This window comes from Sinohyriopsis cumingii, chromosome 17 (assembly GCF_028554795.1).
Source record: "Sinohyriopsis cumingii isolate HCF-2022 chromosome 17, ASM2855479v2, whole genome shotgun sequence".
In the NCBI taxonomy this organism is placed as follows: domain Eukaryota; kingdom Metazoa; phylum Mollusca; class Bivalvia; order Unionida; family Unionidae; genus Sinohyriopsis; species Sinohyriopsis cumingii.
Window position 1 is genome coordinate 86,038,595 of NC_142977.1, and position 27,437 is coordinate 86,066,031.

At 34.1% G+C, this 27,437-nt stretch overlaps 1 protein-coding gene across 1 annotated transcript in view; it reads left to right on the top strand.

Moving 5' to 3' along the window:
• The first annotated feature begins 3,351 nt into the window (after positions 1-3,351).
• The window catches only part of LOC149779366 (histidine protein methyltransferase 1 homolog), a 36,242-nt gene continuing 12,156 nt past the window's right edge, over positions 3,352-27,437 (top strand). The window contains exons 1-7 of the mRNA XM_089939993.1: positions 3,352-3,434; positions 12,437-12,525; positions 15,490-15,655; positions 19,884-19,972; positions 23,466-23,540; positions 25,748-25,893; positions 27,214-27,312. Coding sequence (XP_089796119.1) covers positions 3,380-3,434; positions 12,437-12,525; positions 15,490-15,655; positions 19,884-19,972; positions 23,466-23,540; positions 25,748-25,893; positions 27,214-27,312 — 719 coding nt within the window. The 5' untranslated portion in view covers positions 3,352-3,379. The remainder of the gene's footprint in view (positions 3,435-12,436; positions 12,526-15,489; positions 15,656-19,883; positions 19,973-23,465; positions 23,541-25,747; positions 25,894-27,213; positions 27,313-27,437) is intronic.

Here is a 27,437-nt window from a genome sequence, read left to right on the forward strand (position 1 = left end):
AATTTATACAACAAAAAGGGGAACAATATACCTTCTAAATTCAATATAGCTATTAAACAAAGAATCGTGGCGATAAAAGACCAGTCGCAAAGTCAAGACCTAAGGCAATGGAAATCGAGCCAAAACAGAACAGCAAACTCTAGCAAAACAGCAAAACACTATAACAGCACGAAGAAGAAAGAAAGAGGGTATCACAGAATGAAGAAGGAGTAAAGAAGAAAACGAACATCGACTTTCAAATTGCCAATTTATATGAGGTTCTTCCTTCGGCTATTGAAGACCTCTTTCGATAAAAGCTCTATACCTACAACCCTAACTCGATCCTTTGTATACCACCAACAAAATGAAAACCGAAAGTAAACACAGCGTGACCCAAACATGTGTAGGGTGCCTGACACCCAGCTGACTGTCAACATTTCGGAAAATCAAAAGTACACCATGTACACCAAATTCCAACTTTAATTAAAAATAGTAATGAAATTACACAACTCAAAGGATTAGGAAAATTACACGAGTGGCTTACACACCATTGGAATAGATTTCTGTCCACTAGTACAACTGGACTTGATTTGATTTTATGCGCTTTGTCGTTTCTGGGCATACAGCTTTCATGTGGCGTTACGCGTCCCGTGGGCCCCTTGTCTCCTTTCCTTGGCCGGACATATTCATGAATTAAAAAGTGCGACATTCGCACATAAAAGTGGGACTCTAGTGGCTCCATTCCTACTGTCCCGATCAATTGAAAATCTCGACCTTCGAGACTTAACCAGTCGCGAAAGCACTAGTTGCGTAGGCGACTTAAATACTTTAATTGATTGATTGATTGATTGTCGGAAAATATGTCTCGCTAACTGACGGCTTAATTATCAGCACTCCTTGAGTGCATATACGCCTGGGTGATGTGGTTCCAATTCCTTTCCCCAGGAACAATTAGCATCCTGCTGTGCAGGAATAAACCAGAGGCACATGCACTCCGTGCGAACGCCTCTATAATCCAAGTAATCAATCAATTCGCGTCATTCTACGGAATAACCAAAGAAGAATATGGAAAGCAACTATATGAATAAAATGTTGAAACTACAGGAACTGGTGCATACGATTGGCATGGTGGAAATATTGCTAGTGAGAACTGAAAATGGGGTCTATAGTCCGCACATTTTAAAAATGGAATTAAACAATTTAAAAAAGGCTAAGGAGCAACTGAGACAGATGATTAAAGAAGAAAAGGAGGATTAAGAGGACATAAAGAGGATGAAAAAGTGGAATAACAAAATAGAAAAGAGGTAAAATTAAAGGAAAAAAGAGGAAGAAGAGAAGGAAAAACAGGAGGAGGAAAAATGAGAAGAAGAGGAAGACAATAAGTGTAGGACATATAAAGAGAAGCTGATGGATGAATTGAGGAAATTAGAAGAAGAAAACGAAAGGCCCTTTTCAGGTCCACTCATATGCCTCGAAAAGATTTGATTTCTTGCCTAAAAAATTTTAAGTTTTTTTAGTCGGTTGTATAGTTGTTTCTGTCACAGATTGATGTTTATCCATCTATGTCTGTATGCTGTGCGTTTTGTGTTATGTATATGTCCCGCCAGTCCCGCTCCGTCAAGTGTTCTATGTTTTTTTCCCCGCTGTTTGGTCAAATTGAGGTCAGCCCCTTACTACATTGTTACGAATTTTTAGTACCGTGACCTCACCTCACCTGTTCCATTCCTATTGTCCCTTCCGTATACAGTCCCAATATTCCCCATGTTAAATTCCCATTGTCCGTAAACGTTCCGATGGGGGGGGGGGGGGCAGGTCTGAAAAATCCCACATTACTACTGACAGGGAATTCCTCCTTGCTTTCTGTTAATGTCTATTTGCCTTGTGATCTTGCGTAAAACTTTGGGATATCTGTAGATTTTTGGGGGCAAGATTAATTATATTGTTGAAAACGTTAATACTCTAAATGTTTATGTAATAGGAGCTTGGAATTCTAATACGCTCAAATCCACTCCATTTGGAGATGAACTTCGCCTATTTTGTGATGAATATGGTTATATCATACCGGACTTAAAGTTAATTGTAGACCACGGAACAAATTTTAATAACTCGCACAATCCATTCTCTTTGTTGGATCATTGTATCTCTACACAATCTGCTCATCCCATTATCCGTGATACGAGCATAATGCAAACCCATGTAGGGTCCGCCCATCAACCTACTTTAATGACTATCAACGCTGATCTACTTCCTAAGTTTGATTCTTGCCCCAGTGAATTTTTCATTTTGACATACATCAATTGGTCAGACCTTACTTCTGACGAAAAACTGAATTATGCTCAGACAACTATATTCTTATTAAACAAAATAAATATCCCACATTGTGTTGTGGTTTGTAATGTCAGTGGCTGTACTAATCAGGTATATATGAAACAGATTAATGGGTTATCCACAGACAAAGTATAAAAAGATTGAACAACATTTGGAAAAATCATTTTGAAGACTTACTCAATAGAGTTAAAAACAAATCGAATAACAAGTGTGTTCCTTCAGCACTGAGTACCACTTCTGCTCGTATTGAAGCAATTATAATCTCTAAGATCCAATGTGCAATAGCAAGACAAATGTCCAGGAAAAGATTTTTTATATGTGGAACAGTTTCCATTTTCAGAAACTTGACTTCGTGTCCTTATGATGATTTTATTTAATTTGAGTGTTTGTACATAACAGTGTTCCAGATGATTTTACGAAAGTTACAATTAGACCGCTACAGAAAAGCAAAATTGGTAACCTGGCGGACAAAAATACCCATAGACATGTGGCTTTTACGACAATTATTTTAAAAAAAAATATTTGAATGCAAATATGTGAAGTCACACTCTCTGGTAATTGGTTTTGTTTCAGAAAGCAACATTTAACAGATTTATGCCTCTATGCCTTCAAGGACACTGTCAACTATTGCATAGAACATGGCAACCCAGTGTTTGCATGTTTTTCAGACCTTAGTAATGCACTTGTTTCTTTAATGGTATTATAGTTTTCTTCGAAACAGCAACGAGGTCACTGGTAATTTTATACAACAGACTCAATCAACTATCCATTTTTTTGGGGGGGGGGGTCAAGCGGCGTTTACTTGTGTGATCGTAGCATATTTGTAACACGGGGTGTCTGGTCTTATGGAATACGGCCCGACAGTGTTAGTCTCCGCTACAAGTAATGGTCAGGGGAAAAAAGTTGAGACCTACTTGTTGGTCTAACACAAACACGCGTGCGCGCGACATAAGGCGAAGACTCGACAATGCAATTTCTCGAAAAAGAGCGCAGCAATTTGGAATTCCAACTTCTTGTACAAAATATTCTGAGAAAAGTCTTATTCCAAATTGTCTCCCGACACAGAATATTGATGTCGTTTTTCTTTAATTTTCCTGATCCAGACGAGTCTGACAAAGTTTCTTCGGGTAGTTTACCAAGCTGTAAAAACGTTACCCCAGAGGCAATTTTCTTTTGATAGAAAATCAAATTTCCCATGCTATCAAACACCAACCCCTTCCCCATAATCTTGCATTTTAGTTCTTCAGTGTGTGTTTAGCTTGATTGATTACTGCAGATTGCTCTTGTGTCGTACGGAACACCGTTTTACTATTTTTATTTATGCTGATAGTATCACGCTGTCATCGTCCACCCCATGATCCTTTTCACTGGCCACATTGTAGATACATGGGCACGAAGTGTTATTTTCAGGCAAAATCATGCCTTGTATAAATGGTGTTCCCATGATTTTCAGGACAAGCTGACACATGCACCAATGTGACAATGAAAATATCTTACTTACTGATGTAAACCCCTCACTAAATTAATTTTTTGGGAGCAATATCGATTCTAGTTAGCACAGTTTTAAGAGATTACCCAAATTGATGGTAGAGAATTACCTGAAAAGTTAAGGTGCATGCTTGGAGTCATCTTAAAATGGCTCATTTTAGATAAAGTGAAGGGGCTGCATTTTATGACAAACCAAACGGGCTGTATGAGTACACACAGGATTGAAAATGTTGCTTTCAGTTGCACCTCATTTTCAACCAAGGTTCAAAGCTATAAAAAAGAAACAAAATTTAAAATACTTTTTTACCATAGTGAATTTTTTATTACAGGTTTTAAACAGAAAAATAACATCATCTGATCAGTGTTACGAGACCAATCTGTTATTTTTGTAGTCACATGGGCGCATTCATATGTAACTTTCTAGACTGTTATTGGAGCTTGTTATGTAAGCATCAGTGTATCTCATTCCAAAAATGTGATTTTTAAAATAATACCTGATTGATATGTTTGACATTGGCATGTGTTCAGATTTTTCAGCAGTTCTTGTAAGTATGTGTCAGATCGAGGTTAAAATTTTGCTTCATTTGGAAAAACACTCCTTTTAGTTTTAAAGGCCTTGATTAAACTGGCAACATCCTCATAAGTCAAACTTTTGTTATAATTTAGGCAATTGATTACAAACTGCAACATAATTATTCTGGTCATTTTTTCAGCTGTTAAGAGACGTAATGTTGACGTAAACATGACCCATCATAGTCAATGATCTGCTACTGGTACATGCACTGTATTATAATCCTCATTAAATTCTAAGCAACCTATGAAATATCAAAGCTTTGGCTAATCAGATAATAAAGGCAGAAATTTAATTATTACATGGCCATAACATTTAGGCACTATCTAGGTATACCAAGACAGACTGAATTAACTCACATTTTCTTCTCATACTGGTGCAATTGGCAAGTTAAGTGTGAAATATGAAAATTGAGTTTTTGGGCTGTTGTATCATTTTGTGAGTGCTAAAGTTTACAGCAATAATCAGCAAGTCATTAGCATGTCTTGTCAAAGTACAAAATTTAACAACATGGACAATCTGATATTTAATATCAAGCTTGACTTTGCGTTGATTTCTTTACTATGAGATGAACTGTTAAACACTATAACTTAATAATGTGGACAGCCGTGTACCTACTAAAATATAGTGGTCTGGGGCACATCACATCCATTATATTGTCAAGGGGAAGTAGGCTGTCTTGTTTTTGATTGACCATTTTATCCATAAATATGGAAGTATTTTACTGATATTATCTTCATTTAGGTAAAATCTATTAATTTGTCAACTCTGATGAAATGCTGTGCTATTATTTGTTGTTGGACGACTGATGATAGACATTTGTATCACATATCTAGACTTTTCCCTAAAGCTTGTATGGTTGGCCCTAAATAGATTTTTGTTCAGTCAGGTGAGCCTGATTGTTTATGAAACTTACATTGTCCAAAAATATAAGCAGTAACATACACAATCTATAAGCTTTAACATACACAATCTATAAACTGTAACATACACAATCTGTAAGCTTTAACATACACAGTCTATAAGCTGTAACATACACAATCTATAAGCTTTAACATACACAATCTATAAGCTGTAACATACACAATCTAGAAGCTGTAACATACACAATCTAAAAGCTTTAACATACACAATTTATAAGCTTTAACATACACAATCTATAAACTGTAACATACACAATCTATAACTGTAACATACACAGTCTATAAGCTTTAACATACACAGTCTATAAGCTGTAACATACACAGTCTATAAGCTTTAACATACACAATCTATAAGCTGTAACATACAGTCTATAAGCTTTAACATACACAATCTATAAACTAACATACACAATCTATAAGCTTTAACATACACAATCTATAAGCTGTACAGTTTATAAGCTGTAACATACACAGTCTATAAGATTTAACATACACAATCTATAATCTGTAACATACACAGTCTATAAGCTTTAACATACACAATCGATATGCTTTAACAAACACAATCTATAAGCTTTGACATACAAATCTATAAACTGTAACATACACAATCTGTAAGCTGTAACATACACAATCTATAGGCTGTAATATACACAATCTATAAGCTTTAACATACACAGTCTATAAGGTGTAACATACACAGTCTATAAGCTTTAACATACACAATATATAAGCTGTAACATACCCAATATATAAGCTGTAACATACACAATCTATAAGCTTTAACATAATCTATAAGCTTTAACATACACAATCTATAAGCTGTAACATACACAGTCTATAAGCTGTAACATACACAATCAATATGCTTTAACAAACACAATCTATAAGCTTTAACATACAAATCTATAAACTGTAACATACACAATCTATAAACTTTAACATACACAATCTATAAGCTGTACAGTTTATAAGCTGTAAACATACACAGTCTATAAGCTTTAACATACACAATCTATAATCTGTAACATACACAGTCTATAAGCTTTAACATACACAATCGATATGCTTTAACAAACACAATCTATAAGCTTTGACATACAAATCTATAAACTGTAACATACACAATCTATAAGCTTTAACATACACAATCTATAAACTGTAACATACACAATCTATAAGCTTTAACATACACAATCGATATGCTTTAACATACACAATCTATAAGCTTTAACATACACAATCTATAAGCTTTAACATACACAGTCTATAAGCTTTAACATACACAGTCTACAAGCTGTAACATACACAATCTATAAGCTTTAACATACACAATCTATAAGCTGTAGCATACACAGTCTATAAGCTTTAACATACACAACCTATAAGCTTTAACATACACAATCTATAAGCTGTACAGTTTATAAGCTGTAACATACACAGTCTATAAGATTTAACATACACAATCTATAATCTGTAACATACACAGTGTATAAGCTTTAACATACGCAATCGATATGCTTTAACAAACACAATCTATAAGCTTTGACATACAGATCTATAAACTGTAACATACTCAATCTGTAAGCTGTAACATACACAATCTATAAGCTGTAACATACACAATCTATAAGCTTTAACATACACAATCTGTAAGCTGTAACATACACAATCTATAAGCTTTAACATACACAATATATAAGCTGTAACATACCCAATATATAAGCTGTAACATACACAATCTATAAGCTTTAACATAATCTATAAGCTTTAACATACACAATCTATAAGCTGTAACATACAGTCTATAAGCTGTAACATACACAATCAATATGCTTTAACAAACACAATCTATAAGCTTTAACATACAAATCTATAAACTGTAACATACACAATCTGTAAGCTTTAACATACACAATCTATAAGCTGTACAGTTTATAAGCTGTAAACATACACAGTCTATAAGCTTTAACATACACAATCTATAATCTGTAACGTACACAGTCTATAAGCTTTAACATACACAATATATAAGGTGTAACATACACAATATATAAGCTGTAACATACACAATCTATAAGCTTTAACATAATCTATAATCTTTAACATACATAATCTATAAGCTGTAACATACACAGTCTATAAGCTGTAACATACACAATCGATATGCTTTAACAAACACAATCTATAAGCTTTAACATACAAATCTATAAACTGTAACATACACAATCTATAAGCTTTAACATACACAATCTATAAGCTGTACAGTTTATAAGCTGTAATCTTTAATCTGTAACATACACAGTCTATAAGCTTTAACATACACAGTCAATATGCTTTAACAAACACAATCTATAAGCTTTGACATACAAATCTATAAACTGTAACATGCACAATTTATAAGCTTTAACATACACAGTCTATAAGCTGTAACATACACAATCTATAAGCTTTAACATACACAATCGATATGCTTTAACATGCACAATCTATAAGCTTTAACATACACAATCTATAAGCTTTAACATACACAGTCTATAAGCTTTAACATACACAGGCTATAAGCTGTAAGATACACAATCTATAAGGTTTAACATACACAATCTATAAGCTTTAACATACACAGTCTATAAGCTTTAACATACACAATCTATAAACTGTAACATACACAATCTATAAGCTTTAACATACACAATCTATAAGCTGTACAGTTTATAAGCTGTAACATACACAGTCTATTAGATTTAACATACACAATCTATAATCTGTAACATACACAGTCTATAAGCTTTAACATACACAATCGATATGCTTTAACAAACACAATCTATAAGCTTTGACATACAAATCTATAAACTGTAACATACACAATCTATAAGCTTTAACATACACAATCTATAAGCTGTAACATGCACAATTTATAAGCTTTAACTTACACAGTCTATAAGCTGTAACATACACAATCTATAAGCTTTAACATACACAATCTATAAGCTTTAACGTACACAATCTATAATCTGTAACATACACAATCTATAAGTTTTAACATACACAATCGATATGCTTTAACATACACGATCTATAAGCTTTAACATACAAAATCTATAAGCTGTAACATACACAATCTATAAACTGTAACATATGCAATCTATAAGCTTTAACATACACAGTCTATAAGCTGTAACATACACAATCTATAAGCTTTAACATGCACAATCTATAAGCTGTAACATACACAGTCTGTAAGCTTTAACATACACAATCTATAAGCTGTACAGTTTATAAGCTGTAACATACACAGTCTATAAGATTTAACATACACAATCTATAATCTGTAACATATACAGTCTATTAGCTTTAACATACACAATCGATATGCTTTAACAAACACAATATATAAGCTTTGACATACAAATCTATAAACTGTAACATACACAATCTATAAGCTTTAACATACACAATCTATAAGCTGTAACATGCACAATTTATAAGCTTTAACTTACACAGTCTATAAGCTGTAACATACACAATCTATAAGCTTTAACATACACAATCTATAAGCTTTAACATACACAATCTATAATCTGTAACATACACAATCTATAAGCTTTAACATACACAATCGATATGCTTTAACATACACAATCTATAAGCTTTAACATACACAATCTATAAGCTGTAACATACACAATCTATAAACTGTAACATATGCAATCTATAAGCTTTAACATACACTGTCTATAAGCTGTAACATACACAATCTATAAGCTTTAACATACACAATCTATAAGCTGTAACATACACAGTCTATAAGCTTTAACATACACAATCTATAAGCTTTAACACAATAGCGATTACTTTTGGTGCTACATCATTATGAGATTAATTCACTGTGCATCATCTATAAAAGTAAGGAAAAATTTGACCCTACCAATTTTTAAAATGCATTGGTTTGGTTTTTTGAAGATTCAGCAGTTGTGATTAATAGTTGGAAGAAAGAATATAAATGCTGTACAACTATTCTATCATTGGTATATTCATAATGATTTCTTCTTTTTTATTTCCTCAAGTTAAATCTGTGCATTTTATGCATGATTATGAGCATGAATAGCCGAAAGTTGAAAAAATTGAAGTTAATCTAGCACATGCCTGACTCTGACTTAGTGGCGGTAGGGAGGAAACCCCAACCATGACTTATTATTAAATATATCCCACTCAGTATTGTGTCAGATGCTAAAAGCTATTCTTTTGGAAGGAAAAATAATTAGTTTGAAATAAACCTTTTGTTTATTTTACAGCATTTTTTGTGTGCAAAGATGTATCTAAAGACATTGCATGTTTTACATTCATTCCAACCTTCTAAACACTAATGTCATAATACAGTGTTTTTGAGGAGATGCAGTCTATGACCTCACTGTATGACAATGGCTGGCGAAATAAAGCAGTAATCTTAGCATAGTCAGCTTCATTTGAAATTGTGATAGGGTCATTCACTTCACGTAGGTTGATTTCTATCCATCTCTAATTGATAGGGCCAGTGAAGTAGGTTGATTTCTATCCAACTCTAATTAATAGGGTGAGTAAAGTAGGTTGATTTTTATCCAACTCTAATTGATAGGGTGAGTGAAGTATGTTGATTTCTATCCAACTGTAATTGATAGAGTCAGTGAAGTAGGTTGATTTCTATCCAACTCTAATTAATAGGGTGAGTGAAGTAGGTTGATTTCTATCCAACTCTAATTAATAGGGTGGGTCATGTAGGTTGATTTCTATCCAACTCTAATTGATAGGGTGAGAGAAGTTAGATTGATTTTTATCCAACTCTAATTAATAGGGTCAGTGAAGTATGTTGATTTCTATCCAACTCTAATTGATAGGGTGAGTGAAGTATGTTGATTTCTATCCAACTCTAATTAATAGGGTGAGTGAAGTATGTTGATTTCTGTCCAACTCTAATTGATAGTGTCAGTGAAGTATGTTGATTTCTATCCAACTCTAATTAATAGGGTGAGTTAAGTATATTGATTTCTATCCAACTCTAATTGATAGTTCAATGAAGTAGATTGATTTCTATCCAACTCTAATTAATAGGGTGAGTAAAATAGGTTGATTTCTATCCAACTCGAATTGATAGGATAATTGAAGTATGTTGATTTCTATCCAACTCTAATTGATAGAGTCAGTGAAGTAGGTTGATTTCTATCCAACTCTAATTAATAGGGTGAGTGAAGTAGGTTGATTTCTATCCAACATACACAATTCTATCCAACTCTAATTGATAGGGTGAGTGAAGTAGGTTGATTTCTATCCAACTCTAATTAATAGGGTGAGTGAAGTATGTTGATTTCTATCCAACTCTAATTAATAGGGTGGGTCAAGTAGGTTGATTTTTATCCAACTCTAATTAATAGGGTGAGTGAAGTAGATTGATTTCTATCCAACTCTAATTGATAGGGTGAGTGAAGTAGGTTGATTTCTATCCAACTCTAATTGATAGGGTGAGTGAAGTAGGTTGATTTCTATCCAACTCTAATTAATAGGGTGAATGAAGTAGGTTGATCTCTATCCAACTCTAATTAATAGGGTGGGTCAAGTAGGTTGATTTTTATCCAACTCTAATTAATAGGGTGAGTGAAGTATGTTGATTTCTATCCAACTCTAATTAATAGGGTGAGTGAAGTAGGTTGATTTTTATCCAACTCTAATTAATAGGGTGAGTGAAGTAGATTGATTTTTATCCAACTCTAATTAATAGGGTCAGTGAAGTATGTTGATTTCTATCCAACTCTAATTGATAGGGTGAGTGAAGTATGTCGATTTCTATCCAACTCTAATTAATAGGGTGAGTGAAGTATGTTGATTTCTGTCCAACTCTAACTGATAGTGTCAATGAAGTATATTGATTTCTGTCCAACTCTAATTAATAGGGTGAGTTAAGTATGTTGATTTCTATCCAACTCTGATTGATAGTTCAGTGAAGTAGATTGATTTCTATCCAACTCTAATTAATAGGGTGAGTGAAGTAGATTGATTTTTATCCAACTCTAATTAGTAGGGTCAGTGAAGTAGGTTGATTTCTATCAACTTCAATTGATAGGGTGAGTGAAGTAGATTGATTTCTATCCAACTCTAATTAATAGGGTGAGTGAAATATGTTGATTTCTATCCAACTCTAATTGATAGGGTCAATGAAGTAGGTTGATTTCTATCCAACTCTAATTAATAGGGTGGGTGAAGTAGGTTGATTTCTATCCAGCTCTAATTAATAGGGTGAGTGAAGTTTGTTGATTTCTATCCAGCTCTAATTGATAGGATCAGTGAAGTAGGTTAATTTCTATCCACCTCTAATTGATGGGGTGAGTGAAGTAGGTTGATTTTTGTCCAACACTAATTTATAGGGTGAGTGAAGTAGGTTCATTTCTGTCCAACTCTAATTTATAGGGTCATTGAAGTAGGTTAATTTCTATCCAACTCTAATTGATGGGGTCATTGAAGTAGGTTCATTTCTATCCAATTCTAATTGATAACGTGAGTTAAGTTAAACTGCTTTCTGTCCAACTCTGATTGATAGGGTCATTGAAGTAGTTTGATTTCTATCAAACTCCAATCGATAGGGTGAGTGAAGTAGGTTCATTTCTATCCAGCTCTGATAGGATGAGTGAAGTAGGTTCATTTCTATCTAACACTGATTGATAGGGTGAATACACAAGGTTCATTTCTATTGATAGGGTGAATACACAAGGTTCATTTCTATTGATAGGGTGAATATGCTAGGTTCATTTCTATTGATAGAATGAATACTCACGGTTCTTTCCTATCAAACTCTAAGACAGTTTACCCATTAATAGTTGCATAATTACCAGATGTACTCACGTCGAATCGAATTACAAACAGCAAAGATCCTGACCTGCCGTATCATAATGAGCTGCAGTTTAGGGTCTATGTTGTTTGTTCCTAACAAACTGCACAGACCCAGAGCTGCCAGTGCATTATGCAACAGTAGATCTGGGTCTGTATTGTTTGCAATTGGTCTCTTATAAGTGAGCATATACAGTAGCAACATTTACTGCTATTGCAAAGGTTGTAATAATTTAAGGTTTTATCATTCAATAAAACATGATCATAAACATGCATTTATTTCTTGCAGAAAAGTTTGAGACAGAAAAATCAAGTTTAGCAAGCGAAGATGTGACAGTTGCTAAATGCAGAGAGATATTTCCATCATTGAAAGAAAAGGTTTTCACCATACTTATCCTTATCCTTACCAGAGATTTTCAAACTCTCATTGACTTACTCTTAAATTTCACTGTTAAACATTACCTATCTATGCAGTTCAGAAGTGTAAAAATGATGCCATCAGATGCGGTCATCATTAAAAAGAAAGTAAAATCTATAAATGATGTTGTTCATTCTTCAAAACCAATCAACAGAATTTAAAAAGATTTCATGCAAAAACGTCCTGGCGTGTAGACCTTGCAGGTTTCCACATTTAATAATGATACTTCATCAGATACAGCAACCAATACTAAAAATCTTAAAAACAAATTTTCTATACCCACCCCTGAACAGAATGTGACAAATTTTCATTGGCCTTATGCATTCTGAATTGACAAACATTTAAATATGTCTAAATGATGCTGAACTGCTATCAGGTATTTCCACCATTACTGAAGTAAAAGAATATTGAAATTTTCCAGAACTACTAAACAGAATTGAACCAAATGAAAGAAGTGTTCTGTCTTTGAAGACCTTACATCTGTACAAAAGAATGCCATTCTGTCAGTGGAAATGGCTTCTGTTACTGAAAATAGATAAACCTTTAAAATAACAACTTTTTTTAAACCTCTGAAACAGAATTTGACAAAATTTAAGAGCAATTGTCTTGGCATATAGTCTATAGATCTTGTGCAAGTGATGTTGAGCCACCATACAATATGCCCACTGTTACCAAAAATAGACAATTTTTACTGTAAGCATTCTTGCATAAAGGCCTTTAAAATCTAAATAGGTCTTGCAAAACTGCAATCAAATATAGCCACTGTTACCACAATAGGTATTGAAAAAAAAACCTTTGAAATGAATTCTCAAGAAACACTTCCAAATTTTTTTTGCAGAAAGAAATGTCATAAAGGGCTTTTCATTTGGTGCATATTGATTTGCCATCAACTCTAATCCACTTTACTATAAATACATAATCCATTATAGACTTCTCAAAAACTTCTGAACAGATTTGACCAAATTTGATAGAAATCATTTGATCATGAAGGCATTTTAAAATTTGAACAAATGATGCAAATCCATCATCAGAAAATTCTACAGTTACTAAAAGCAGAGCAACCTCTAAATATTTGATTATATTTGACAGAAAGCAATAAGGCATGAAGGCCTATTACAAATATTTGCAGATCCACTGTCAGATACGATTGTCATTGCTAAAATAAAAACCTTTTAATAAACTTCTCATAAGGTGACAGAATTTGACACAAACCATTTTAGCATGAAAATCTTTACTAATTTGTACAAATAATACCAATTCTGCTATCAAATATGTCCTCAGTTTATAAAAATAGAAAAACCTTTTAACAACTTTTTTTCCTTCTAAAACTGCTGAATAGAATCTGACCACCTCTGAGAAAAAATACCCTCCCAAGAAGGCCTCATAAGTCCTTGTAAATGATTCAAATCAGCCTTCAAATTTGGTTGCATCACCAAATATGTGAATTAAACAGAGAAGAGAATTTGACCAAAATTGAAAAAGAAACATCCTGACATCAAGGCATGTCTTTTTTTTTGCACAATGATGATAATCCACTTTTTAGTATGGTGACTGCTGCTGAAACGAGAGTTTTTTAAAAAGTGACTTCTAAAACAACAGTCAACAGAATTTGACTAAATTTCATCATCCTCATCATCACTTGTTTTCTTTTTAATTGTAATGATAGAGGATCTCAGATGAGTAATGATTTAATTTTAATGATTTAATTTAAAAATGTATGAAATGAGTTTTATAATGTGCAGCTTTTGCGAGTCTTGGCAAGCAAAATCTGGACATAATTCAAGTTTCGTAAATGTAATACTAAATCATTACCCATTTGAGAGTATGTTTATCACATAGCTTTTATTTCAGTGGAAATTATTTAGATAGAAGGATGAATAATTTTGTTCATTCTGACAGATATTGCACCTTTTATTTGTTGTGCGTAAAAAATAGCCCCAAAGTTGTACTAATACTAACGTTTAAAAGTAGATTATACTTTCTTTACAAACTATAAATCAAAGAACAAGTGTCTTTCTGAACAAGCAGAACATTTTACACAGACAGAACAATTTTTCAGCACAGAATGTCCAGTGTGTGTGATGTCACATCGTTTGGTGCGATTCCTGTTACAGTGCATGATCCATATTTACATAACCTAAAGCATCACTTTCACAACTAAACACTACATTGTTGTGATATTCATGCGAAAGAAGGATTACTGGATGCAGAAATTCCCATATTTACTGTAATGTATTTGTGATTGGATATTTGCAATATCTGATTTGGAACAGTACACTACAGAAGATGTAAACAAATTTCATTTTGAGTCGGAATTGCATCACATATTTACCATGTAAATATGCTATAGTTGGTTATGCTCTAGTTGGGTAAACTCTATCATTTCGGAGACCAGTTTGTCTACATTTGTCTGTGGACAGAGTGAGTTATTTACTTCTGTAAGTTAACAGTTAATCCACCTTTCTGTATAGGGTGGATTCCATGCTATACATCCCCCCTCCACCTCCAGCCACACACCCACTATCAACTTAGTTTTACTTGTTGTTCTTATTCTTGTCTTGGGGGTTTTAACCATTTTTCATGCTATGATAAGTTATAACAAGCCCCTGTCAGGGAAAATTGGCTGTATTAAGAAAGAGGATACCATCTTCTCCCCAATTCCTTTCATGATTCAAGTAAAAAAATAACTGCGAAAATGTTCATTGAAAACAAATTCCAGAAGATTGGGTTTAAAAAGTTTTCCGGTGATTACAGCCAATCAGTAAAGAGAGTACTGCGCAATAATTTCATGGACTTATTTGCACCAATGAAAATCACATTAAGTGATATGTTATCATGTTGTAATATCAAAAATATTAAACTGCACACATTATAGGCAAAGTGTACCAACTATATAATTAACATTATTAACTTGTATTTTTCAGGATTATAATAATGTTGCAGTACTTTCCTACAGACTGTCTGAGGGCTGTATCCATTATTATGACAGTCAGACTGTGCAGAAGACAGCTTCATATTCATTATCAGCTGCCTCTAGTGTTTCACAAGCCATGCAGTCTCACTCAGATCTAATTCCTAATGTTTATGAGGGTTTGTATATTTTAACTATTTTTGAACTTTTTTATCCATTTAGTTTTGGTCAATTATATTACAAGGTCGAATAACACAAACTCTACAGTTGATTCAGATGCTGACATGGAGGAGACTGGAAAACATGGAGGAAACTGCTGACCTAGCCTGTGGGGACTATTAACACACAGGCCCCTTAATGGTTAATAAACCCAATATTATCCACTTGGTTTTAGTTCTGTGGGTCATTACCAGAAGAGCTTATGGGATGGCTTCAGGTCCATCATTTGTCCATTGTTTTCATCACCAGCCCGTTTAATAGCACAAGTTTGTTATAGCTAATCTTCATAAACTACTTGGAAAGATTACCATGAAATTTTACACACATGTTCATACCATTGTCTAGCTGGTCAAAAGTGAAAATGGTACTGCTTGGGTATTCAATATGGCCAATTCAGTGGCTATCTTGATAACTTTGTTATTGCTACTTCACTTAAACAGATGGTAGTTTCAACATGGGGTTATTGTGTGTAGTTCTGAATAAAGACATGCAAGTCTTACTTCCAATATGGCCACCATGGCAGCCATCTTTGGTCCAAATTTAATATGATGACACTTTCACTATAGCCATCATATGAAAATCTTGTTATTACTACTGAATGATTGTCATATTAGTATGAGGTTTTAACCAAACGACTTCATATGATGTCAAGTTAGTCCTGAGTGAAACTGGTGCTCATCTGACATCCAATATAGCTGCCACTATAGACATCTCGAAAATATTGAAAATCTTGGTATCTCTACTGTACATGAATGGATGGTCATAGCACAATTTCTTCTGATGTCATATTTTTTTTAAATGAAAACCAAGCCAGTCTTAGTGTCCATCTTGAAAATCTTGTTATTGCTGAAGAATTTAAATGATGTTTCAACACTCAGCAGTTCAGAAAGAAGAAATTTTATTATGTTGGACACCTGGTAATTCTTTTCAAGAAGTAGAACTTCAGTCCTTTGGAAATTCTTGTTTTCCAGGTGTCAGCAAGTAAGAGCATTTTCAAACTCACACAGTCAGAATGTGTAATGATTTCAAACTGTTTGAACTGTGTTTCAGTTGAACATTACTGAAATTCCATTAACATGTCTGAATTTGTCTGTATCAGATTTAATGCCTAAATGAAAGGCACCACACAAACCATCAGGCCCACCTTCTTTGACCTTCATTGTAAATATGCCTAACAGAGAAGGCAGCATAGTTACGATCAGGTCCAAGGCCATTGTAAATATGCCTAACAGAGAAGGCAGCATAGTTACAATCAGGTCCAAGGCTATTGTAAATATGCCTAACAGGGAAGACAGCATAGTTACAATCAGGTCCAAGGCCATTGTAAATATGCCTAACAGAGAAGGCAGCATAGTTACAATCAGGTCCAAGGTTATTGTAAATATGCCTAACAGGGAAGGCAGCATAGTTACAATCAGGTCAAAGGTTATTGTAAATATGCCTAACAGGGAAAGCAGCAAGAGAGAAAAAAAACGATCTCTCATTAAGTTTGTCCCGGGACAGAAATTTCCACAACTGGCCACTGCGCAGTCATATGTTTTGAACTTCCAGATGTAGCCTCAGTTTAAATTTGAATCATTTTGTAGGCTTTGAAATGGCTGGCTATCAATTCCAACTTAAGTGGCTAGACAAGGAAACATGTAAAGTTTGAATTATGAGATCTTTTGCAGACAGCTTTGCAAAATACAAATTATGCCAGATGGCGATTGATTTGCTTGCAGTGGGAGGAAGTGCTATACAATCACATGCAGCTGAAGAAGAAAAAACAATCTAGCTCTCATAAATTATGTAATTGTGGCTAATACAGCAAAATAAGAAGAAGCCTTAAGCATGTAATTTTTTGTGATGAAAGAGGTATGTCTGCAAACACGGAGCTTCAAGTTTTAAAATAGAAACTGTATGTAGTCTTAATTAAGAAATTTGTTCGATCCGGATCATGGGTTTTGTAGGGATTGAGTGGAAATAGGACAGACAATAATAGCAATGAGCAAGATAACTCTAAAAATATAGAATACAGCTTAGCTGAGAGAAATATTGATTTATCTAATATGAAACAGTTTAAAATATCGATATGCTGTTTTTAAATAAGTGATAATGTAAAAAAAACAAATATTTTTATTACCTTTTTTTGTTTTATGGGGATGGGTTTGGGTATAAATAACAAACCTTAGCACAGAAGCCCACATTAATTTATAATTTTTTCCCATGAAATTAATATTCATAGGTGGGTTTCAGACGGGTTTACAACAGGGTTTCACTTTAAAAAGTATATTGTTATTCAGATCTCATTTTCATAGTAGGAATTATTGAATTGGGGTCCTGTAAAGTCTTTCCATGACAGACTACCATTGAAAGATTTTTTTCTATCAATAAAGAGTGAGAAGATGTAAAATATGAAGGAAAGGACTGGTTGTAATGCAAGTGATTATTGACATTGTAAGAAATGCTGGTGGAATTCGCCAAATTGGTATAACACCAAAAATGCTTATAAATGCAGGCAATGCTTACAGTAGGTACAACATGTACTTGGATGAACAGAGGAAGAAACCTTGAGCAAGAGAAAAGAGGACAAAAAAGAAAGCACTGGATGAGGAAATAGCAGAGTTAGAGAAGAAAGGCAGGCACTGAAAAAGACATTGAGACAATGGCAGCTGCTGCTGATAACTATGCATTGCAAGCAGAGACCCATGGGAAAATTTAAATTATCACAACATCATATAGTTTGAGGAAAAGTGTTAAGGACAAAATCATTGAACTTTGAGCTCTTGAAACACATTTTGATGACAAGCTACAAGAACTGAAAAATTCACTCTAAAATATTTGGACTTGGTAAATAGTGTAGTGTTAATAGAGTCAAATGAACATTGTTCAGTGACTGTACATTAATCTAATGCCCAGATGTAGGATGTTTAGTATTAATGGGAATGACATCAGTGACTGTACATTATTCTAATGCCCAGATGTAGGATGTTTAGTATTAATGGGAATGACATCAGTGACTGTACATTATTCTAATGCCCAGATGTAGGATGTTTAGTATTAATGGGAATGACATCAGTGACTGTACATTATTCTAATGCCCAGAGGTAGGATGTTTAGTATTAATGGGAATGACATCAGTGACTGTACATTATTCTAATGCCCAGATGTAGGATGTTTAGTATTAATGGGAATGACATCAGTGACTGTACATTATTCTAATGCCCAGAGGTAGGATGTTTAGTATTAATGGGAATGACATCAGTGACTGTACATTATTCTAATGCCCAGATGTAGGATGTTTAGTATTAATGGGAATGACATCAGTGACTGTACATTATTCTAATGCCCAGGTGTAGGATGTTTAGTTTTAATGGGAATGACATCAGTGACTGTACATTAATCTAATGCCCAGATGTAGGATGTTTAGTGTTAATGGGAATGACATCAGTAACTGTACATTAATCTAATGCCCAGATGTAGGATGTTTAGTATTAATGGGAATGACATCAGTGACTGTACATTAATCTAATGCCCAGATGTAGGATGTTTAGTATTAATGGGAATGACATCAGTGACTGTACATTATTCTAATGCCCAGAGGTAGGATGTTTAGTATTAATGGGAATGACATCAGTAACTATACATTAATCTAATGCCCAGATGTAGGATGTTTAGTATTAATGGGAATGACATCAGTGACTGTACATTATTCTAATGCCCAGATGTAGGATGTTTAGTATTAATGGGAATGACATCAGTGACTGTACATTATTCTAATGCCCAGAGGTAGGATGTTTAGTATTAATGGGAATGACATCAATGATAATACTCTTGACTTCATCTTTTTGTTTTTAAATTGTAAGAAATGTTCCTCGTATGAAGAGTAATAGTAAGTAGTAACTTATGTTTTATTTATGGATCCTTTAAAACTAAATGTAATAATGCACCTTGAAAAACATGATTTTGAACCTTGAAAAACCTTGAAAAAACCTGGACAGTTTTTCAAGAAATATGCTACTAACCCTGATTTCTTGTTCAACTTGCCATAACTTTGACTTTTAGGTGGATGTCAAAAGCAGAGTGATCATAGGCCCACTTGTACCTCTTGTTTTTCAGTAATTGTATTTATATGAAATAAGTCACATAATTAAGCTGGAATACATATTTTGGGATAAATTGATTCATAAATTTCATCTTAATTTACAGGTGGATTGAAAGTATGGGAGTGTGCAATAGATCTGCTGGAGTTTCTACAAAATACAGAGATCTCATTTGTAGGGAAATCAGTGCTGGAGGTAAATTCTGCTGTTATCTGTAAGAAAATATGATGCTAATCCATGAATCTCTCACACTGAGACATGATGGCTTTGTGGTTATACTCCATCTATTTTCTCTCTGAATTTCATTGCACCATCTTCACTGGTATGACAAGTAATAGGTTACCATTTTTATTTGTTATATGAGAAGCAACACAGCACCATCTTAACTCATTGTATGATCAGTAACACAGCACCATCTTAGCTCACTGTATGATCAGTAACACAGCACCATCTTAGCTCATTGTATGATCAGTAACACAACGCCATCTTAACTCGTATGATGAGCAACACAGCTCCCATTTTGGACCAGACCAGGATAAACCCTTATAGCACATACAGTTCACTACGGGACCTTGGACCTAACATTAGCTGTCCTTGTACTTCTGATACTCCAGTTTTGGCATTGTCTTGACATACACACAGTTTACCTAGATTTGGGTATGGTGATTTGCCTTTCTGACATACCCACTCCCATACTAATGGCAGTTTCACTTCATCCTTAACATTGCCATGGATGATCAGGCTTCCCACAATATCTAGTGCTAGACAGGTGAAGGCAACGCACCAGTAGCATCACAAACGATACAAAGTACCTGACTAGTTATGATGTGTTCCCATGAACCAACCTCAACTTTTAATGATTCTCAAAGTATGTGTTTGAGATTACTGTTTTCCATGGTGGATAGACTCCATCTTTATTTACAATCCTCACCAATCTTCTTCTCTCACTTTGTCTTCTAGCAAAGTCTCAACCTTCTACTCCTCTTCTACTGACCCCCCTGAGTTCAGTCTTCCTCTTCCTACTCCATTGTAATTCCTGCAGCCATTGACATTTTGGCTAATAAAGATCACCCTTCCTTCAAACAGTTACACCATTGAGTCACTGACATAAATGACTGTTTAGAGAGATAACTTCAAGACTGTAGTGTCAATGCCCAGTAATATTTTTCACAGCACCAACTTCACTCCAGCCTTCTACAAAAGTCACATATACTGAATTTACATATTATATAATCATGTTCTGTTGAACACTACTATTTCCAACTTCATTTTATTTATTCAAACTAATCACCACAGAACCCTGTAACAAGTTTGGTATTTTTTTTAAATTATAGATTTTTATTTTTTAAAAATTGGCAGAATTTGTGTTTCATTTCAGGGGTATGCTCTATAGTTAAATATTTTGCATAGGGTTAGATTTTAAAGAAAACAAGATTTCCCAGATTTTCCTCACTGGGTATCCTGGCCATTTAAAAAAGATCTTGCATATCTTAGGCATTGTTAAAAGAACTTTTAATTCCATTCAGTTTGGTGTATGATTAATTGGTGTAATATGGGTTATAGAGTATACAGCTTGGCCTTACTTAAGATATGCACATATTTAAAAAAAATGCTAACTCACCTTTTATTTTTTTAATACTTTTTATATATCCAGACCTGCCAACTCTTACGATTTTACCGTAAGTCTTATGAAAATTACCTTTAAAATACAGACCAAGCAAAAACTATGGAAAAATGATAGTTGCCGAAAAATCTGGATAATCGGTTCATCCATGTTTGGTATGGATCCGGGTTTCATATTAGAATTAGTAAAATCAGTCAGGGAACCAGACTAACATTACAGCAGCAAACCCAGATGCTTCAAGATGCACCTATTTCTTTGTTGAAAGCATCTGCATGATCAAACTGTTGATTATAAAAATAAAAAAAATAAAATGGCATCCAGAAAGCAATGCATATTGAAGATGAAAGGGGAAAAAAAGCTTCTAAAAAAGTGTTAATAATTAACATGGAAGAAAAAAAAGGAGTATTCATATTCTTTTGAATAAAAGCTGGAAAGGGCGCAATTACGTTTATTGGACATTATGTGCCAATTTGAGTTTGTCTTGTAGTGGAGATATGATTGCCTTCGTCATGTGAAATGGAAAAAGAAATTCCAAGAATTATGTCAAGTTGAGAGATAGCAACACGCCATTGAGTTGAATAGGGTTTAGAACTAAAGTTTGTGCAACTGTACTAGTGGTAAATAAAGTATACGTGTACTTTACCAACATTTCAGTTGAAAATAATGTTTAACGTCGCTGATTTGAACTTTTAATTGCGTTTTCCAGCTTTACAATAGCAGTTATTGATATTTTGTTACACCTTGCTGAAAACTGGTCAATCTTACAGAATATAATCAGCTGCCTTACTGAGACAGACTCATCAGGGTTGGCAAGTCTGTATATCTGGTAATTCGTTCAGTACACTTTCAGAAGCTGGTATTTTCTAGTTTGGCAACACTTGTTTTCCTTATTTTTTTAATTGCTAAAGTTAGTGTAGTTGAGATAAATTCAGGCTGATTTTTCTAGCACATGTGATCAGCAGTTTTGATTAGCTGTGTGCTTACTGCAGTTACATCCCTGGAGATCAGTTTTCTTCCAATTTAATAGGATACTCACCAATTTAATAGACACTTCTTCCCAAGCAATCTCAGCATCTGCACCCCATATGATCATTTGTTTTGTCTGACTTAATATGGTCACTCCCTCCCAGGCCATCCCTGCAATAGCATCCCTGGAGATCACTTTTGTCTGGACTAGTGGTTAGAGCATCCGCCTCGGATGTGGGTGGTCATGGGTTCTATCCACGGCCGAGTCATACCAAAGACTTACAAAAATGGTACTAACAGTTGCCTCATTTTGGCGCTCAGCATTAAGAGGTTAGTGTTAGGACTGGTATGCCTGGTGTCAGGATAATGTGACTGGGTGGGACATCATGCTACATGTCTGGAGCATGATGCCCCAGTGCTAGACATCATTATAAACTGCCACACTGCAGACATCATAGCAATATGACTGAAAAATTGTTAAAGCTACATTAAAAATCCAAATCACACATACACACACACACACTTTTGTCTGACTTATATGGGCACTCCCTCCCAAAATGGGACCCCGAGTGGCAGAGTGGTCTAAAGCGCTCTCTGTTACAGACCACTGCCATCTCACCTCTATCTGAGTCGGTTCGATTCTCGAATTCAGCCAGCATGGGCATGTGAGTAAGCTTGCCAGTAGCTTCTTGTGGGTTGGTGGTTCTTTCTGTGGTTTTCCCGGGTTCTTCCTCCACCATTAATACTGGCTGCCATGTATAGCGTATTGTGTGCTGAAAAATGGCGTTAAACCCCACAACAACAACAACAACAACCCTCCCAAACCATGCCTGCAATAGTATCCCTGGAGATCACTTTTAACTTTCGTCCGACTTAATATGGGTGCTCCCTTCCAAGCCATCTATGCAGTTGCATCTCTAAAGACCTCTTTCATCTGACTTTGCTTCTGTAAGCAGATTGCATTTTAGCACTTTTAATGCTAAAGCAAGCCAAACAGCATGGAAAACAACATCTTTTTCACAAGTTATTTAATAAATTTATTTTACTTCATTAATCAGGTTTTTATGATTTTTATGATGATTTTTAAAAATATTTCAGCTGGGTTGTGGAGCAGGGTTACCAGGAATCCTTGCAGCCAAACAGGGAGCTGCTCATGTCCACTTTCAGGATTATGTAAGACATATTAAACGTTTTCTTTCATGGTTGTTGACACCATTATATGGACAGATTGTCTATACACATAATTCAGACAACACCAAAGATCTACCATTTTTCTTACTAAGAAGCAATATGACTCACTGGCAATAATTGCTTCTTCATGTAGGTTAAAATAAAAGTACAGAAATGTAGGGGTCACTGTAATCTTTATTAAAGTGTTTATTTTTAGCAACAATGTATGCCGGTGAGCAATGATTGAAATTTTCTTGCAAATGTTGAGGTTGTTACATTTAATTAATAGAAAGAATCATGTTATGTTGTTGTCTGTCTGTCTGTCCATCTGAATGTTATCAATTTTGTTTCTGTATAATAACTCAAGTTGTCCACAATCGATAGTTTCCAAACTTTATAGATTGTTTGCACGCTTTGTAAGAATAAATGTCATAGATTTGGGGCTGAAAAGTTCTTATATCAAGGCCACTGTGACTAAAAGAATAAAATTGGTATTTTTGCATGATATTATTAGTTCTTTGTCATATACTTGGACAAAACTTGAATGAATGGCTTGCACTTATATCAAGGAAGAAGACTATTGATTTGTGGTAGAAAATGTCAAAAGTCATGGTCACTATAACTGAAAGGATTTTCACATAATAACATTAGTTCTTTCTCACAGACCATGCCAAAACTTTGTAGATGGTTTACATTTGGTGGAAAGAGAGAGGCCTTTCACTTTGGTGTCAACAATAAAATCAAAACTCAAGGTCACTGAATGAAAAGAAGAAAAGGGTTTTCTGCACAAATATTGCAGGTATCCATATATATAATTATGAAACATGGGGTAAGCATACACTTTGCTGTTCATGCTTGGTTAAAATTACATCTGCAATTTTACAGCTCTATATTGTAATTGGTTGTGTCCTTCTGTGTGTCTGTCAGTCCTTCTGTGCTTGTATCTGTCCATCAGTCAGTTCTTATTGCAACCCAAGCTCCATCTACACTTGTCAAAAGATAGGAGGATTGAGGCTTCATTGTTTGCAAATATAAACAGCTGGGTTAAGTTTAATGCCTTTACATATTTGCTTACTGTCAATAAACAGGTGTGTTGCTCTTAGTGATGTAGGAACTACCCATTCCTTTTAAATTCTATATTTCCACATCTCTGCCTCAGAGGACTGTTTAGAAAGATTCTTTTGGAAATTCTTTTCTTATGATTTTCACATCAAATGTGGCATTACTAGGGAAAAGCCATAGTGTTTGTACCACACATTACATATCGGCTTGTATTATTGATAAAGTTGACAAAAAGTTCTTAAAACTACATTATTTACCTTTGAAAAATATGTTTATAAATGGAACCGTTTATAATAAGCATTTTATTTTTAAGACTGTAAGCTCCTGCACAGTTTCTTAGTCATTATAGATCCTACAAAAGCATTGTGATTATGTTGGAACAATGTCTGGTTGCATTATCAATTTTGTCATAACATATATGGATGCATGATTATTTTGTCATTACATACATATATGGTTGCAGCATCAATTTTGTCATCAGACATAGATGTGACAGTATGAAACTATTGCTGCAATCCTAAAATATTCAGACATGCTCAGCAAAGTCATGTTTTTAAAAAGTCATGTCTTTAAAACTGAATCTTGTCAGTGTAAGTGGTAAAAGTCATACAGCAAATGAAACAAACTCAAACTGATCAAGGTATGGCATGGACATTGTTGATAGCCTACATACAAAATTAGCGGGAAACCGTAAGCATAAAATTCAGATTGGGGAAAGTTTTGAATCGATCTTGTTAAACAGCATTGTTCAGCTATTCTATACTGTGTATACTTATACAAATTTTGGTATATGTTGCAACCTTAAGGATGATTATGTTTTATGGTTTTTCACTGTGATAAAAAATTACAACAGATTTGTCATACTCTGGACCCTGCTCAAGACAGTTGGTAGTCAAATGTTAACAGAAAAGTAGATATTTTGCAATGGCTTTAATCTCTAACAACAACCATTTTGTCCAGTGTCAGCATTCCGCTGTTGAGTCCAAAACCTTGTGAATTTAAAAAATGCATTATCAGTGCCATTTATCTTCAGTTTCTTAGCTATTACGATTGCATTCATATTATGGGCTATGCAGATGAGCTAACTACATACATCAACTTTTTTTTATTTTATTATACTTTTTTAGTTTTACAGTTCTGTTTTTCAGAATTCAGAAGTTTTGGAATTCTACACAATAGCAAATGTGCAACTCAGCCAGATTGAGGAAAGTAGTAAATGTACATGCAGATATTTCTCTGGGGATTGGGCATCATTTCAGCAAGAAAGTCATAGCATTTTAGGAGAGACCTTTAGGTAAATTTCACAGTAGACACTCCCAATTAAATCCACTACACAGGGAAAAGATCCAGTCAGGGATGTACTTTAGTTTCAAATTAAATCCACTACACAGGGATAAGATCCCAGCTGGGAGGTGCTTTAGTTTCAAATTAAATCCACAACACAGGTAAAAGATCCGAGCTGGGAGGTACTTTAGTTTCAAATTAAATCCACTACACAGGGAAAAGATCTGAGCTGGAAGGTGCTTTAGTTTCAAATTAAATCCACTACACAGGGAAAAGATCTGAGCTGGAAGGTGCTTTAGTTTCACATTAAATCCACTACACAGGGAAAAGATCCAAGCTGGGAGGTGCTTTAATTTCAAATTAAATCCACTACACAGGGAAAAGATCGAACCTGGGAGGTGCTTTAGTTTCAAATTAAATCCACTAAATGGGGTAAATATCTCAGTTGGTGGTGCTTTAGCTTCAAACTATATCCACTAGATGGGGTAAATATCTGAGATGGTGGTACTTTATCTTCAAATTAAATCCACTAAATGGGGTAAATATCTGAATTGGTATTGCTTGAGTTTCAAATTAAATCCACTACTTTAACTTAAATTAAGTCCACTAAATGGAGAAAAGATTTGAGTTGGGAGGTGAACTTCAAATGATTAATGAGCTCTATATTAGAATTTAATTAATTTCAAATTTAACTTCCTTGCTTAAAAACTTATTGTCTTATTTTGAAATAATGATGGGGTATTTTGTGAACACTGCAAAACACAAACTTGTGTTATTCTAATGAGTCTTAACTGTCAAGACATTAATCATGTCTTTTAATCAGTGATATTTTCTTGTCGGTTTCATTCACTAAAAGTATTTTGATGAAATCTTGTCTGAATATTTATGTCTACAAGACTTTCCATTTTGGAGTAATGGTATACCTGCCTTGACAGTTTTGTGTACGTATAACATAGAATATTATTATTATTGTCACTCTTCATTTAGTCGTCTTATCATTGTTTACATCATGAGTCGATTGTATGTGGAGTTGCTGTTTTTTGCATGGTTTCCAGAATAGGGCATGCAGTGCTTGGTTTATTTTATTTTGTGTTTGTTATGTTTAGCATATTTTCTTAATGTTTTTTAAAAGTCTTCTTTCATATTGAGGAATTATTGTTTTTTTACTTCATTTTTCATCATAAATGAACTTTTCATGCATGAAGAATTATAATGTGTTAATAACATTAAATATGTACCCTGCAAATATGGATGATTCCAGCATGCTGGTATTAATACCACTATAATAGAAGTATTTTTAAGAAACTAAACGTGTTGTTTTTTGTTTCAGGTATGATATCATTTTAACAGCTGAGACAATTTATAAAACTGAGAACTACAGCAAACTTGTTTCAGTATTTGAAAGCTGTTTAGCAGAAGATGGTATTGTGTATCCTTAACTGCTTTAATTTTTAGAAAAATATCAGCTGTATTTATATCTGTGCTATTTTTTTTCCTCACCATTGAAGCAGGCACAAAGCATAGACATATCTTTGTGACAAATACCGAGGTGAG